The sequence below is a fragment of the Denticeps clupeoides genome, chromosome 1, assembly GCF_900700375.1.
Source record: "Denticeps clupeoides chromosome 1, fDenClu1.1, whole genome shotgun sequence".
Taxonomy (NCBI): domain Eukaryota; kingdom Metazoa; phylum Chordata; class Actinopteri; order Clupeiformes; family Denticipitidae; genus Denticeps; species Denticeps clupeoides.
Window position 1 is genome coordinate 8,298,274 of NC_041707.1, and position 17,896 is coordinate 8,316,169.

The window sequence follows — 17,896 nt, forward strand, 5'->3', positions numbered from 1 at the left end:
CATAAATTGATAAAGTCAAATTGCAGTTTGTTGCTGTGCACACAGACAGGCACATCACACATTAAATAAAGGGTTGGGGTAAAATGTAAATGTATTTATTTATTTATGAACAAACTACACAGGCATTAGTTTATGACGCACTGTAGAGATGTATTTTGTACCTCGAGCATACTGCGTACTGTGTTCCACCGATAAAAACAAGAACAAGATAGCAAGAAGAAGAATCCCGGCCACTATTTCTCCGCGAAATGAGCCATGCGACATAAGATACACAATCCCACATGATTAACTGCCAATAAAAGACAAGCACAGTGCCTCACCTGAGACTGTAAATGGAATGCCTTCTGTCACCACGGCTAATAAAATAGCCTTAATAAGGTGGTGCGGAACGCCACACGGCCCTCTCCGCTGTATTTTCCCCCTCCAATGAAGTCACACAAATTGCACTGGAAGGCCTAAACCAGCACTTGAGGCCCTAATACAATTAGATTAACAGTTTGTGCTGTTTACCCGCTCCTGTTATTTTCGGAGGTCTGTATTGCATTTATCCTCAGCGGCTCTCCTCTAAACTGCATGAGACAGATCAGGGGCAGGCAGCCAGCCTCCCACATGACGCTCCCAGCCCAGCGGTGCACAGTTTCCTCCGAAAGTACCGGTAATCATTATCACTTGGTGCAACTGGGACCAGACACTGAGGTGTAGGTAAGGTTGTATGGGTCTGTGTTAATGGGCAACTCGGCGTATTGCGATTGGGAGAGAATTAAGAAGAATCAGTCGGAGAGAGCGCAGCAGAGAAACCTGATTTCAGTTGTTCCTCTGAATGATTATAATTTTTTTGGGTGGGGGGGGGCGTACATTCCGTCAGCAGCAGACAGAGCAGCAGAAACACGTTGATGAGGCTGCTGCTAAAGAGGAGGTAGACCAGTGGTGACTGAGACCGTCGGCTCTGAGGTTTTTGCTGTCATTGTGTCCCTCCTCAGCTAATAGCACACGCAGGTTTCCAAACTTTCCGACTCTGCTATGTCTCGCCTCTTCTGCAACTCTCATGATGACTCTCATGCCAAGGTCTGTGCTGAACATCCTCAAGGACATATTCGGTGGGATCTCGTGCCATTTAACCAGCCGTTGTGAGTCATTTACCTTATCAGGGCCATGCAGTGTTTCACACCGGCTCTCTGAAATTAGTGTTGGGCCTACATACGATAAGATGGGTCCATCCAGAGGTCATCACTGGAGCCTATATCAAAAGTGGATAATTGGCCCCGCCACTCAGAATTGTAATTTTGCCCCCCCCCCCCTTCAAATTGCATAATTAAAAGCAACAGTCTGGCGTGAAATGCTAGCATTCCTGGCCTTTGTTAGGTGGAACGATTAAATCTGTAATATCAGCTAATTATGGAAAACACAAGTTTCTCAGATTATAATGCTTTGGGAGGGCAGTGGGGGGCTGGCACAATTCGCATATTTGCATATTTGAATGCAAGGTTCATACAATTTGTATCTCCTTCAAAAAGTCTATCATTTGACATTTAACATCAAAAATGTTTACATTAATTTTAATAATAGGGTTACAGAACTGGGTTTCATGACCGTCACAATCAGGGCATGTATGAAGACTAATATTGTTTTAATTAGAAAAAAATGTAATTATTCTTGACTAATTAATTGGAGAAAAGAACATAAATAATGGAATTTAATCTGTAGGGGGAGAGAAATGTGATAAAGTTGGGTTGGTGTTGACGGTGTGAGGTCTTAATTTTCTTTCTGAAACCCCCCTCTTGGGCTGATTGATAGAGTAGGTTGTGAAATTGTGAAGCGAGGGGCATAGGGTAAGGAAAACACTCCCATTATGCTTTGAAACTGTAATGAATTTTGAAATATTGTTTCCCCGTGTTTGCAAGAGACTGGGAGCTGTGGAGAGATGATGAATTAAGTGCTGGGAAGAATCACAGACAGAGCTCGCAGCAAAAAAAAAAACTTTCAATATGGAAATGATTGATTGGGGTGTCCGAGGGAAAATGACATCACGGTTTTTATTTATTCTGGATGATAAGCTCTGTGTGCCCCCCTCGGACTCCTTTCTGATTTCGTGTCACATTTTCCCCCTAATGCAGCGGGATGACACATTTGAAATCCAATCACCTACAGCTCAAATTACATGAACAGACTCAGCATATTCGTGGCTCCTTTAATGGGGCCACCACCCCTGTCAGTTCACGCTCCTCTCAGCCCCGTGTTGCAATTGCCGCTCTCTCCGCCTCTCCGGTCGGAGCGCATGTTCTCACCGTTTGACTTGTATTCTTCTTTGATTTTGGAAGGCAACGTACTTGTCCAGGCTGTGGGGGGCTTAGTTAGTGTTCAGGCCTGAATGCAGTCATTAGTACTGAACAAAGAAATCCACTTCAGATGCTGATGCTGCAGAAACTAATCCCGACTTGAGAACCAGCTTTACGGCACGGAAGGCAGGAATGGGACTTGTGGTACACATGAATAAATGTAGAATAAATAAAGTGCAATACAGCATCTTATGTTTAATTAACATACCTAAATGGCTTATTGGCAACGATCCACATTGGGTTTTTTTTTCTTCAAACTAATGAAAAGTTGCAAAGAATATTCCAATTGTTTTATTGGTTCCTTTACATTCTTCCAAGTTAAGACTGTAAAGCATAAATCCAGGGGCAGAAATGTGGATCTCTGATTCCACAGTCCTTCTGTAGCATCTCCATGACCATCACCATGTTACTAGTGATTCCTGTGATTTTCGGAGACCAGCTACTATCAATACAGAGCATTTTCATTAAGAGCAATCATTATGGGCTGCTATGGTGATTAGGCCATGGTGATAAAGACCGCGTGTGTTGTCTTTGAAAAAAATAGCAGAAATTACCAGAAAAAAACTGTTGAGAATTGCCATTATTTCAACGTTACTATGAAAATACCAGGCGAAATACCAGACTGCGACGCAGTGATTTGAATAAGGACTCCATTGTGACATTTAATTTTTTTTTTCTTTTTAACTTTCCCTTGTGAAACTTTAACATGGCAAAATCATTTCTGAGTTGTCTTCGCGGTCTCATAATGTCATGTTATCATGAGTGATCTTTTCAACAAAGACTGTCCAACTTATTAATTTTGCAACCCGTGTTTAAGCAAAGATTCCAAATCAACATTTTGACTGGTCGTAATTGCAGAGCCACCATGGTTCGATACACTTGACCTTTTCCACCTTTAAAGTCATTTCCATTTCATGCAAAAAAAATCATGTTAATTGCAAAAGGGGATTTTTCCCAACCATGCAGTGTTTTTGAGGACAATGTACGAATGCATTTCCATTTTAATTTATCAATGCCATCAGTTAGCTCTAAGACCTTCTTATTGCAAATTTAACAGTGACCGTCTCTTTCAGCTCCAATGAGGATACGAAACCTTTGGCTACCCAGCTATGAATAAAAGATTCATTCCTTCCATAAGTTTTACAAACTTATTCTTTATGAAGAGAAGATTAGAGAAGCTGTTAATCATAAGACACATGTGAGATCTAAAGAATTAAAATGGAATTATTCTGGAAGAATAAGTTACTGCACTGAAAACAGTAAACCACAGCTGTAATTATTTTATGTTTTTTTTCCTCATTTAAAATAGTTTTCTCTTTTAAACTAAGCTAAATTATGCTTATGGATGATTTTTTTTATTTTTACATTATGATTTTTATTTTTTTATTCTTTACATCACGCAATGCTAAAATATTAGGGGTTTAATTTATTGATAAGAATAGGAATAATAATGAAAAGAAGAAGGCAGCAAATTTTGTTGGCTACCAAAGTACATATTTGTGAGATTTTGTTTGTATGTGTGTGTGAATTTGTGTGAATTTTCTGGTATGTTTTGAGTTTGTGGCTGATAGACACAATGAAGGATGTGTCCTGTGGAGTCTGGTGAACTGAAGCCTTCATCTCTGCTGGCCAGGGGAGCTTTAATTGACAAAAAAATATGGCAAAGTTCCATCCAAGAATAAAGCTCATCTGTCACTGTCATCATCAAATATTCAATTGGGTTTTTACATATTTTCCCCACCACAAAATGGCCAAGTCCTCACCCAAGCACAATGGATCCAGCGTTCCTCCCAAGACACAAGCCATCATATTCATCAAGGTGCTTGGCAAGTGACTTCAACTTCCAGAGTTACAGCCGAAGCTCTGCGCTTTGAATCGTAGGCCATTTTTACACTGTGGTCATGTTCCTTTGACGTCTTCAAAAAAGCTACAGGGATGAAAAACATGATGTTTGTGCATCACTATATTTAAAAAATGAAAAAGAACAAATTTAGGACAATGGGACTTGGAGGATATGTCCACAATGTTTAAAGTACATAAAACAAATAAAATGTGACTCAGACATCATGCAGCATGGTAAAAAGGTAAGAAGAATCTGGAAGCAATGACTAGAATAACAATTGTTCAGTTAACAACAAATAAAACAATAAAGACTTACGTGTTGCTAATGCTGCTAACACTGAGGAATCTTATAATTGTAAAGGCTTCACAGTGTAACATTCAGGGTTTTGATCTTTACCATACCATCAACATCATGTAATCAACGAGTTCTTTTAAAGATAAGAAACTGGTCAGGCTGTGGTCCATGTCGCTATTTTAATAGTGGCATTCAAGTTGTCCCACCTTGGGCCTGATGTCAGGAGCCATGTGAATTAGGTCTAGAGGTACTACAATGCTAATTTTGACATTTGCTGTGGCCAGCTATAAAGAAAAGTAAAAGCAGAGGTGAACTTCTTCAATTCTTCTATTGTTGGGCTTATTTAAGCCAAAACTCCATCCTGTCAACAGGTTCTAATATTTTCTTATGTAATTTTAATTTTATCACTTGATGGTAACATCAGACATTAGGCCAGCTAAACGTACAAAAAACGTGAAGATTTACGTTGTGACTTTGACATGTCTCTGTAATGCTTAATGCCCATGTGCAAATCCCGTGGTCTGATGTCTCTGATGCAGGGATTCATCACCATCAAACAAACAGGTCCCAGAGGAGAGAACTGGAGATTACAGCACAGAGCGTATCATCAGGGTGAGTTCCAGCAATCAGGAAAGGCTTGATTGGCTGTTGAGGGTCTGTAGGGGGGGTGATGTTGCTACAGTAGGGTTGATTCTGATGCACTGATGGCACTGCTAGGCTAGATCTGGTGATCATCAACACTTTGAGGAAATTACAGGAGATTACACATGTAAACATCGTAGAAACGTATGTGACATCTGGTGTGGTTGTGGCTCTTACTGTGAACTGAACACACAGAATTGGTTCCATATTCCTGGTATATCTTGAATAATCAGAATGGCTTTATTTAAAACATATATATGCATTTAAACATATAATGTAAACTGGTAAATTGGAAATCTAAAAGCATTGCACAATAAACCCAAATGGAAAAAAAACTGCAGTCCAGGGTCCAGATGAGAAACTTTATGATGACAAATGGCAAATTATCGTGGCACATTTCTAAAGAAATTCATGTGCATATGAAAAAGAGCTTCACATTCCTCGTGGTGTTCAATAAATTAAGTTTATTTGAATGGTTTTTGTTTGTATACAGTTACTCATGCAGTCTAGCACTTAAGGCTCATATTTCATCACATCACAAAACACAGTTGTACACTAACATGAAGCATTTATACCAACATTATACATCAATATTCCAACTTATACATATGTACAGATGCCCACTCATGAAGTCAAAAGTTTCCCATTCAGAAAGCTCAGTCATACCTGTCAGACCCTCGCTATGTCTCCAACGGCTGGGAAAAAGCAGTGTTTTAACAAAAGGTATAAAAAATAACAGCAAGGCACACTTTTTTAAAAGTTTAAAATGTTTCTTTGTGTTTTTTTCCCTTCAACCTTAGGAAATAATTAATAACGAAAAAAACTTCAAAATGAATAGTTTGTCACCAGTTGTGAATCGTATGCAACACAAACTATGCAGTTGTTGCCACTCTGGGCTGTGTTGCATAGATAGATCTACTTCTGCAGCCACTTTCTACAGGACTCATGCCCAAGTGTGATCTGATCTCTTCCACATTTGTGCTCCAGAAAACTCAGCCAAGTTGGACCTGACCATTTCATAGGGCGTGATGGGAACACAGCAAATCTCTTCTGCTCAAAGTGTACCTCACTACCGCAAATGCAGCAAACTACAGAAAACCTGTGACCTGTGTCACAGTGTACAGTGTACAGTGTACTAGAGCTGAGATCCCATGCACAGTGTGTGTGTGTGTGTGTGTGTGTGTGTGAGAGAGAGAGTTAAAGACTGTACTGACTGATTGAGAAGCTGGATAGGGTCAGAATAGTGGAAGACCTGTGAGGTAGTTTGGGGTGGATGGACAGAGAGTAGAGAGATATAGGGTATGGAGTAGGGATGGGGTCACGCCAAGTTAAAGGTCAATAATATTACAGCCAGGGCAGAGGAAGCAGGGTCAGTAGCAGTGGAAGGTGTAGAGTCAGGCTGGTGTGAGCCGTACACCATGGTGGAGAGTCCAGTTCACAATTCATCTGATCTCAACAGACCCAGCAGGAGTTAGGGCTTAGAAACTGAAGTCAACACGCTACCAGAGTTTCTCTGAAAAGATAAGACAAATGCATGTTACTACATGGAATAAACACATGAAATGAGAATCTGAGTTAAGGAATGGAGTCAGGGACTATATCGGGGCACAGATGTAGTTTTTATCCTGGCACAAACACACAAACGAAACTACTTTTAATTCTGTTTGTGCATGTAATGTATGACTGACAGCTTTAATTCATGCAGAATGAGAAAGTACAGTGCATGAGAGCTGTCAACAATCTGACTCCTCCCACTTTAAATATAAAAATATCATTAAAAGTTGTGTTCTGTGTCTTCTATATACAGGTTCTTTATTGTTTTGTCTATTCATGTAAATCCATTAATTGCCATATAGTTTGAAGGATCAGTTCTATCCCCTTTTTATTATAATGGTTAGATTACCATAATTCAGAAAGGTACTGCATCTACAGAGGAGGATTTATGAAATTGTCAAGGTCTACAAAAATGAACAACAATCCATTTCACAACTATAAGGTATTGTAATTTTTTTTTTATTCCATAAGGGAACTACACACCAGCTTCAGTTATACAAATATTGGTCAAAGATGAAGCTTCATTTTTAATAGTAGTTGATATTTTGCTCATGTTTTCTAATTATCTCTGTGAAGCAATTAGGCAATTAAATTCATTAATATCACTGTCAATCTGAATTATCAGACTCATACTATTCTGCAGGTTAGAGACTTCTGGAGAAAACGTGTATGTTAGCCTTGGTGTATAATACAATATTTAGCTTTCAATCAGAATCAGAATCAGCAAACTTTATTAATCCCGAAGGAAACTGCTTATGCTTTGTAGACATCCATACTTCTGCTTTACGCCAATATACTTGATTTTTAGAGAAACCATTTCCTCTTGGCTTCTTTCAAAATGTCAGTAGCAGATCAATGCCAGATTCTTTTTTTTTTAGTAGAAACAGTAACAAATTCATTTAGATTTGGTTCCGATACAACCCATTCAGTTCAAACCCCCTTTTCCTATATCACCCATTAAGCAAGTGGTTCAGATTCTTGATCTCAATATATTTCTGTCACAGGTTCAAACCCTAATTATTACCATTGTGTCCCTGAGCAAGACACTTAACCCGGAGTTGCTCCTGGGGTACTGTCCCTGTAACCACTGAGTGTAAGTCACTCTGGATAAGGGTTTATGCTAATTGCTATAAAATGTAAGTGCATAGGAAATATACCTACATGAACATTTGTCTTTCAACTTTGTTTTGAGACTTCTATGAATTTCCAATGTCAATATAAAGCGGAGCTGTCTGTGGTACTGATTCTGTTCACATTAATGTGTTAATAAAACCACTAGACACACAGTAAAGCTAAAATCAACCAAGGAAGCCTATCTTAGCATTGCTTGAACTGATTTTTCAAAGCATCAAGAACCCAGAGGGACTGGGGTTCAGCATGATTGCCTAGGTGCTTTAAAATGTGCTATGTCCATACATCAGGCCGAAATTGGGAGCTAAGAACTGTGCAGTTTATCAAAAACACATGATTTCCAAGTCACACACCTCTACCAGGTCTTATGTGGGCACAGAACACAGTGGAGAAAGAGCACATTTTAACTACTAACCCTTTTGAATGTATAGGTACTGTTATGTAATGACTGCTTTTCAAACCAATTTACTGGGAAGGGAGTTGAAAGTATGGTGGTCTATAATTTAAAGCATAACACAGCCATTCTAGGCAGTGCATTTGCATCATCAGAAGAAATAATCCATGTTTGCTTGGGTTTGACTGAAAAGAAGAAACAATCTGCTTATTTGCAGTATCGAATGGTATGAAAAGAAAAATGTTTTTGCAATGGAACGTCTGGCTGGTGAAAAAGCCTGGTACGGAAAATGGGCCTAGGAGTACATGGGAGTGTGTGGTGAAGCACATTTGGCTGCACCTACCCTGACCTGAGGCCGAATGCTCCCATAACGCACTGCCGATGAGCTGTCAGACAAGCGAGCACCGCACTGGTCTAACCTTCCCACCTCTCCACAACCTGAGCCCGACCTTGGAAACTTTGGAGGCCGCAAGAGAAAGAAACGGAGAATGAGTGTACATATGCTTATCTGTTAACAATTTAAAGGGGGAAGTTGTCTCTACAACCCTCAATTGTTCCATTCCCTGGTACACTACTGGAAGACTGGAACGTAATCACTCACAATGACTCTGGTTTGATTTGAAGTTACAATTCCCATTAAGAGGTCATTTATTCAGCTTCTTGAATATTTTGCTTTTATGCTTGTGAATATGTAAACCCAGTCTTCCGCTACAATATTCCTTCATTAAATTGCTGCTGATCTTTAGCAAATTGGATCAGCATAATTGTATATATTTATTTTGAGGCTGAAATGAAAGTTATTTATCTCTAACTATGTTTTGGGTGCTAATGATTACAGAAGCAATTACAGATTCAATAATGTCTGGGAATTTGGGGGAAGCTCAAACAGTGCAGTTGCAGTGAGAGTCAGGGTGGAGCCACAAAGTTTGCATTCGACATGAAGGGTGGGGGGAAATCTACTTACAAAAAGAACACAGACATGCTAATTCAGTCATGAAATTAACTAATGATTCTTGCCTTCATTCTTGCTTATGAATCATAATATAATCTGACTGATTATGATGATTCTGTTCTGTAGACCTTAAAATTTTAAATCTACGCTTGCAAATCCCTCTTCCATTAGCACTTTTGGGGGTAGGGGTGGGGGAGGAGCTAATGCAAGGGTAACAGGTAAGCAGGGGGGAAAATTGTTAAAAAAATAAATAAATTCACTTAATTATATAGCCAGTGAGACCTTTTTTTAAGATCTTTTTCTAACTCTGATTGTCTCAGGGCTCCACACACCTGTTTTCGATTCGTTGCCTTGGCTTCTTGAGGAGCGCTACGCCCTTTTCCGACATTCTTCTGTTTCATCCAGTGTGAAGCAGGGCCTTTCTCACCCGTATCGCACCTCCTTATCGCGGGACAGTTAATTTTGGGATTAATATAGAGGCTGCCTTCCTCTTTTAAAGGATTTGTACTGGAGCAAGAGACTCTTATCTTAGTCATTACAGGAGAAATATTGGATTCAAGCATTTTAGTATCTGCAAAACATTCAACAGTGTCTATCAGGGTTTCACATGGTAAAGGATTAAGATAAGCGGCCTCATTATGGCACTCTAGCTGGCTCCCGGCTGCACTTCCTGGAGAAATACCATGTGCTTTTTGGTATTCATTGCAGGGCGACAGAGGCACTTGGCTTTGGGCAGAGGTGCAGTCTGTTAGTTTAGTGGCGCTCCACCTTCCCGAATTCTTGGTGACGGACATGCTGTAGCATAGGGGGGGGGCCGAGGTAGACTTCTTCAGTGCAGGCCTCAAAAAGTGGCTCCTCGTCATGGAGGTCCGGGGTGCGAGAGAGAAGTGGCGTGCTGCTCTTCTCTTCTGTGCAGCTGCTGACCTCACCGCAGTCACTGTCATGGGAGGACAGAGACAGGTATGAGTAGAAGTCCCCTTTGCGAAGGTGCAGAGAGTGGTGAGAATGCTCCAGCACCTTGTCCAGGATCTGAGCTGCTGGTGTTGGGCTGCCGGACCCATTCGGGTCTGATTCTGGTTGGGACCCTTTGTTCTTCAGAGCAACTGATGTCATGTCAATAATCTCCATCACAAAGTTGTGCACATCCTCCCCTTTTTTGGTCTCAGGGTGGAACATGGATTGGCTGCAGCATGGGTGGTCAGGAGAAGTGGTTTCATCTCTCGGGATTTGGTGAATGTCGGTCAGGAAGGATGAAAAATGCTCCTCAGTGTTGTTTGAACAGTCCTCCATTGGGGAGAGAGAGGATGATGGCCGACAAGAGCTATGGCAGGGGATCTCACCCTTCAGTTGGCCCTCCAGAGATGACACTGCGGGGGACAGCACCTCACAGGACAAAGGAGTGACGGGCGTTACCACATCCCTAGGTTCACCAGTAGCAGGGTCTAATGAGTAACAGTCATGAAATGACTCTCCTTTTTTGGTGAAAAGACTCCCCTCTTCTCTCAGAAGCTCATCGTCTTCATTCTTCCCCTTGATGTGTGAATGATCCACATTACCATTCTCTATGTCATCCACAAACTGACTGATGTAGCTCCTCATGGCAGTCTTCTGGTCCATACATCCGTCCTGTTTCCTGAGTCCCTCATTTTTTGCATTGGTGTGGGCTTCAAGGAGCTTCAGAGCTGACCTGCTAAGAAAGTGTCTGTCCTTAGCAGCTGAGATGGGTGACAGTTTGTCTCGGCTCAAAGTACCACACTGCAGTTCATCCCCAAGGTCGGCCTCTTTCCTTTCCCTGTCCTGAGAACGAGGCTTTGGCCGGTTCATGAACCCGTTCTTTAAATAATCCAGTCTCAGTAAAAAAGAACCTTCATTGTAGTCATCTTCTTCTGAGGTCACACTGGAGTCTTCCTCATCATCCTTGATGCCCAGCTCTTCTTCTGTCAGCGTTAGCGTGGAACTAGAGAGCAGGTCGCTGTCATCCTCATCTTCATCTGTACAAGCAGATGTGCAGGACACGTTCACCACCATGCTGATGTTGGCGTCAGACTCATCCGCACTCATGGGCACGTTCTGTGCCCCTTGGTGACCCCGATTGTGCTTTTGGTAGGAGGCATTACAGTTGGGAGGCGCTAAGCGGTTCCTTTGCACTGCCATGTCCTCCGAGGCCACTGATGAGTCCTCGGTGCTGCTGAGCTCCGTCAGCGAAGAGCTTTCATTGATAGAGGATGCTGCACCAACCGAGAGTGGCCCACGGCCCAGGAGTCGCATGGAACTGCTCTGGAGGGTGATGTCTGAGATGCTGCGGGTCATCTTCTGGGCCAAGGGGGTCTGGATGTTCTCCAGGCGTTTCAAGAGCTCAAGAGTTCTCCTGCTAAGTTCCCCTGTGGATTCCCCAACAGCCAGACTATGTTCTTGTGGGCTACTTTGGCTACTCATGTCCTCCAGGCTCTTACAGGGAGCCAGCCAACTCTCCAAGGAGGTGCTGCGGTGGAGGGTGTCCCTGTTGGATGGGAACACATCTCCTGCAGCATAGAGGGAATCCAGAGAAGATGCTTGGGAGTGATGATCAAACTCCTTCCAGAGCTTTGCACTGATGACCATCTTCTCCTTGTGAGATCCAGACTGATGCCCCTCTTCCTCAGACTCAGGTGTGAAACAGCATCCGTTGATGAGAATTTCTACAGGCTCCTTCTTGTGTCTCCTATGGCCCTCTCCGTTCTCCTCTGTCTTAGTCTTCGTTCCTTTTACTCTTTGGTCTTTCAAGGCCAACAATGAAGCTGTCTCACAATCTACATACTCTGCACACTTCTTGGCACGTTCTAGTACTCTATCAATATCTTCATCATTACACACTTGCTCTGAACTGAGGGAGTCAGAACGGTCCGAAGGGGTCACTGTCACACCAACCCTGCCACTGTCTCCTTGGTAGAGGAGGCATATGTCAGAATTCCCAGTGGTCTCTGTGTCCCCCTCACTCACTATGCCACTCTCACTCTCTGACCGCCTGGCAAGATCCATTCCCAGCCTCCGCTTCACTCCAAGTAACCCTCCTATGATATCTGGCAGGGACTCCATTGAGGAGAAAGATGAGTCCTTGCTCAGGCCCTTCAGGAGAGGTTGCTTTCCTCTGGCTTTGGCTGGGGATGACTTGTGGACAAAATTCTGAGGCTGGTGGTAGAGCTCCACATTGTGCAGACTGTACACCTGATAAATGTTGGGGAGTGAGGGAATGGGACAACGCCCAGAGTCGTTCAAGCTTGGCTGCCATGGAGTGACACCAGGAAAAGTCTCTGGCTGGTGTAAGGAGTTCCCAAGGGGGTTAGGGTCTAATTCAGATTGAAGGTTTTGATTATCATCTGACTCTGCATTGACCATGGTCATGTCCATGTCCATCTCATCCCATTCCCAAGAGTCCTCAGCAGGGCATTGCAGGTCCAGGAGATAAGGCTCTATGAGGTTCCCTGGGACCTAAGAAAACAATAAATAAATGTAATAAAAAAAAGAAAAAGGTCAAGAATACAACTTGGAAATTTAAATGCTTTGATGTCCCAAAAATGTGTTCAGACAAAGTATGAGACAAAACACAAACTGCTTGTTCTGTTATGGCAGTATGAGGTCGATTTACACAAACCACTTTTTGGAAATTATCTATTAATCTAATAGACTACCAGATGTAACAATTGGATGGTGTCTCACACACCCCACAAAATGAATTTTTATTAGATTTCTGTTTATTCGCTTCTTGCTGATAAGGGAAATACTAATGACCTTGTATGTGCAATGCATGATAAAAAAACTTTGACTGTGAGAACAATCAATCAGTTTAATCAAATCATTTTGGCTGCCTCAGCTAACACTGTACAACATGCACACTAAAAACATGCCCAATCAGATATCTGAATTGTAAAATCCAGCTCTTTCAATAAAAACACTGATCACCATCATGTTTTCAAAGACATGTACATTTTTTGCAAAAACAGTATGCAAGTCCAGCCAAATAGGAAGAAAATGCATATTGGTTGTAACTATATTCACTGATCTTCTAGTGTGTTCTTTAATTCAGAGAAAGCTGAACCTTTGAAGAAGCAGCATTGTTATTAGACAGATGCAGCCATGCTATGTGTCTTCACCTCCAACCCATCAGCAGAGCATTTAATTACTGGCCACTGAGCATACTACTGGGCACTTTCAAAAAATCCAAACCAACCATTTATTCTCCCTTCCTGTCCTTAGTACGCACCAACACTAAACGAAATAGCTCTTCGGTCTTCAAGGTCAGATTCTGAGCGGGTCCTGCAATTCATCTTACTGGAGTAACCCAACATCAAGCAGAATAGCCCTGCCCACCAGCCAAAAAAAAACTCAGTCAGATGTTAACCACACTGCCCCTCCACTGCTTCAGCAATCCACCAGCATTGCAGCATGCAGCCCGAGGGGAGGGAAGCAAACAAGCACAACAGGCCTGTGAGCATCACAAAAGAATCTGGACTCTTCCCCCTGATTTAATGGACATCAATACAATTGCCTGATTGCTTTTAACAGACTAATTAACACAGCTACTGGGAGCTTTCAGGGAGAAGTGGGGTGGGGAAAAAGACATTTTCATTTTATTTACTGGCACAGATGTCTGTACAGTGTCTCCTTTGTCTTTAAAGCACTATTTTAAGGCTTGGCCAAGCAGGAGGTTTCCTTAACGATGCTTACGTGAATGGCAAATGGATCTCCTATCTACTAACTTAAGGGCTGTAGACTTGGATATGTCAGTTAAAGAAAATATCTTAATAGGCAAATATGATATAAATATTATAATTTTGTAATGTGCTTACTAGGAAAATAGCACCATTGTTACTCCATAACAGACTATAGTCTATTATAGGGAAACTTCCAATAAACTTCACTGCAAATTTTTTTATATAATTTAACTACACTGTTTTTTAAACATTCTACTAATAATGTATCATCAATGTTATTCTTGAATTATATTTTACTGTATTATGAATGGGTCACTATTATAAGTGGTCACTTATTGTCTATGTCCAATATTCAGTTAAAACTATGCCTCTCCATCAGCCAGCTACACTTAACTCCACCCGTGTCATGTCACCGTGTTGCGCATCACCCTGAAGCAGATGCCCACCTGCTCCCATCCCTGCTCCCTCCTGAGGCGCGTCTGCCACTGCAGTGCCTGCATGACGATGGCCTCCCAGCGGCGCTCCAGGTTGACCACGAGCAGCTGCAGGCCCTCTCTTTCGGGCTCCAGGCCCGAGGCCGCCCCGGCATGCTCCGGCTCCTCCAGCAGCTTCTGGCACAGCCTCAACACGGAGGCCAAGCCCTTCCGGCGGCTCCGTACCTCCATACACAGAGACTGGTGCGAGACGAGGAGGGGGAAGAGAAGGAGAGAGAAGGGGCAAAGGGTTCAAATAAATTTGATTTGCTTTTGGTTTAAGTTGTCAGTAATAAAAGTGTATGAAAAGCAGAGTTAGGTACTGTGAAACAGCTTTCCTGGACTTTAATAAATCTCTTTAGGCTTTTTCTAAGCCACAAAAAACGAGACCAATAAAAGATCTTAGAGCAAAACACATAATCCTTTTTTTCAAAATTCCCTAGCTGATAGCAAATTTTTATACTTTTTTGGATTCCCATTACAGCCTGTAAAGTAAAATCAATGTGTTTAGTCGTTGAATAAATGTGGATGAAAGCTTGATTTGATTTGTACCAGAACATAATGGAGGGTTTGCTGCTGCATTTGAAGCAGGTGACTTTTTTTCCCCCCTTCTTTCCTTTAAGATCGCTCTGTAATTCTGACATAGCTTGTGGCCCTCTGCCTAACATGAGACCCCCCACAACAATCGGCCCTGTCAGGGCCACGTAAATCACATGCCTAAGCACCTCCACATCGCCCATAAACAGTAGAATTAAAAATTTAAAGGCCGTGGATTCTGCTCCGTGCTTTAGAGCTGGTCTCTGACACATGTGTAATGGAATCGCCAATGCACTTTCGTTCTTTCTTTCTTTCTTTCTTTCTCTTTTTCTTCCTTTCTTTAGTTCTTTTTCTGAGCTGCATCACTGTGGTTGTTTTTGCTGACGTGCACCCCCCCCCATGCCCACCCATACCTGGACCTAAAGCCTTTAAATATGCAGAGGTGAGGGCTTTGTGAATAGACAAGAAGCGCACCCTGTGCAGCAGGACCAAAAAAAGAGAAATAAAAAACATTCCTGAGAAACAATTTATGCTAATCCCAGGAGTCTCCACCAAGCATTACCTTACACTTTCTTTACATTTTCCAATAAATATTAAACACCATTACAGTTAAATTGGATTTCTCTCAGCAGTTTCTTCCCCCTGTTTTAGCATATATTTACTGCTCTCTCCGCATCTCTTAAACAGGTAATGAGATTGCAAAATGCAACGGCTGTGGCGCTCGAGACCAACAACAGCAGGAGACCCACTCTATAGTGATGAAGTTATCCCCCTCAATCGTGAAAAAAAAAAAAAAATACAGGCGTATTTGGCATGAGGTGCAACACACACATGTATAAATGCACACACGCACATGCACAAGCAGTGCCCTCATTTGCCAGCTACCGGTTACAGAGCTGCTGTTTAATTCTTCATTCCGACCCTGGCCTCATTTGAACCTGAGCTTCATATGTAGAACTATGTCGGGGAATATAAATGGCAATTTTCTGCAATCAATGCTACCAGCCCACTCCGGCAGATTAAATGGTACAAAACCGGGCAGGGGCCCATATCATTACATACTGAATGGCGTATTAAGCCTTGCGACTCCCAAACTTGCAGAAATCTCATGCTCCATTGTTTCTGCATTGCTGGGTTTCATAAACTGGTTTCTCCCCCTGTTGAGTTGGGCCTTATTGACAAAGGGGCTAGAGCAGGGTGTGCCAATATTTGCTAAAAAGCTTTTCCAAATACACGGAGCAGTGGAGTGGTCTGATTTTATTTTATTCTTTTTCCCCACCCTCATCGGAACGTGAAGCTGTACAACGAGTCCATTTCAGATAGACGACCGGAGGAGCGGGGCTGAGAACCTGGCCATAGGCCAAGCTGCTCTGCTGCCCCAGCCAGATATTAAAAGACCAGAAAACCGAGACAGACGAAACCAGAGCCAGAGAGAGAGGGTGAGTGAGAAACAAACGAAAAAAAAAAAAAAAAAGAGAAACAGAAACAGGAAAGAAAGCATCTAAATAGTCCATCTTGTGAAAAGCCATTGCCCAGGTGGCAACACTAATGCTAACGCTACAGTAGGTGCATCTATCAGGGCTTTTTAATAAAGAGCTGCATGGTAATGTGCACCAGCGGCAACCCAATCAGAGCAGCCAACGGAGACGACTATTTGGAACTCATCATCTTCTAACCTCCACTGAACCACACACACACTCAATAGTGTCACATGACATACATCAGTCTTGTGCTCTGTATCAATCTACAGGTTCCTCAGTATTGGACGAAGTGACGAGGGCTGAAGATCATGACCACAGAGAAACTGCCATCTGTGCGGTGACAAGAACCTCAGAAGAACATCAGCCCACACTGGTACGGCCCTGACGTGCGGTTATGTTTTCTAAAATGACTGACATATATGTAGTTGCCTGTGTTAAAAACAACAAAAGCCTCTCTGTTCTCCCTACTTTCACTGCCTCCATCTGAACATTTCCAATTAATGTGGGTAAGATGGAGGTCTAGCCGAGGAATACCCTCCAGCAAGGCAAAGACGCGGGAATTTAACACTGACAGTGACCCAGTGGATATTCAATCAATTACCATTAATTAGAAATCTCTGATTAATTATATTTGTTGATTAAGTCAATTAAAACCACAAGCACTTGTTATCGCAAATGAGTGTAATGAATTCATGTCGACAATTTGTTCCCACACACAAATTCCCATCGCACAGGCAGGCTCCACTCTCATCTGTTTCTGTCACGGAAAAACTACAGTATCGTCCTCGTCCTAATCAACCAGACAGCAGAATGTACAAGGTATATTTAGATGTTTTAAATAAAATCAAATAAATGTGATCCAAAGGAGGATTTTTTAAGGCTTTAAATGGAAACAATTTACATGCACACACACACATGTCATTTGTTACCATGAAACACTGATTTACCTAAACAGTTTCATCATTTCAGCTGGTCATAAATATGTTTAGACGGGCATGTGAAGTGTGACATTGTAATACTCTCCACTGAGTGTTAACATCATTCCAAATCTATGGATATGAATTTACAACGTAAAGAACTGTTTATAGAGGAATTTGTGTGGTACAGCTCAGTGCAGGATATCAATTGGTTTTAGGGGGTGACAACTAAATTGTAATAGCTGCATAAAGAAGCCGGTCTGAGGAGAAGAAGACATTTTGAAGGAGTGAAGAAAAAGGTTCGCTCATTCTGGCTCAACTCCAAATGGAGCCATCTTTTTTCATGTACTTAGAGTTTTTGATAAAAAAAATGAAAGACTTGATAAAGTCTAGCAGAGTCTGAGGACAGCACAGTTCAAGCAGCATTAATGTGGGGCTGACATATGACTACATTATCACTCACGCTGGAATTTTGTGACATTCTACAGTCTAACAAATATAAAGACAAGTCTTCAGTACAAACCACAGCAAAAGCCGGCATGAAAGTATGGATTTCTGAACAAACGGGGTGTGTTTGCACACCATTAACTGTGGGCCTCATCCTCTTCATCCTTAAGGACTTAGGCAAATAAAGGTGGGTGTTTATTTCCA

General features: G+C 42.0%; 1 protein-coding gene across 2 annotated transcripts in view; it reads right to left on the minus strand.

The window, feature by feature from the left end:
- Positions 1–5,559: 5,559 nt before the first annotated feature.
- Positions 5,560–17,896, minus strand: part of akap6 (A kinase (PRKA) anchor protein 6) — a 92,034-nt gene continuing 79,697 nt past the window's right edge. For both annotated transcript variants that reach the window (XM_028988433.1, XM_028988443.1), the window contains exons 12-15: positions 14,284–14,511; positions 9,479–12,614; positions 8,538–8,651; positions 5,560–6,628 (exon numbers count right to left, since the gene is read on the minus strand). In XM_028988433.1, coding sequence (XP_028844266.1) covers positions 9,900–12,614; positions 14,284–14,511 — 2,943 coding nt within the window. In that variant the 3' untranslated portion in view covers positions 5,560–6,628; positions 8,538–8,651; positions 9,479–9,899. The remainder of the gene's footprint in view (positions 6,629–8,537; positions 8,652–9,478; positions 12,615–14,283; positions 14,512–17,896) is intronic.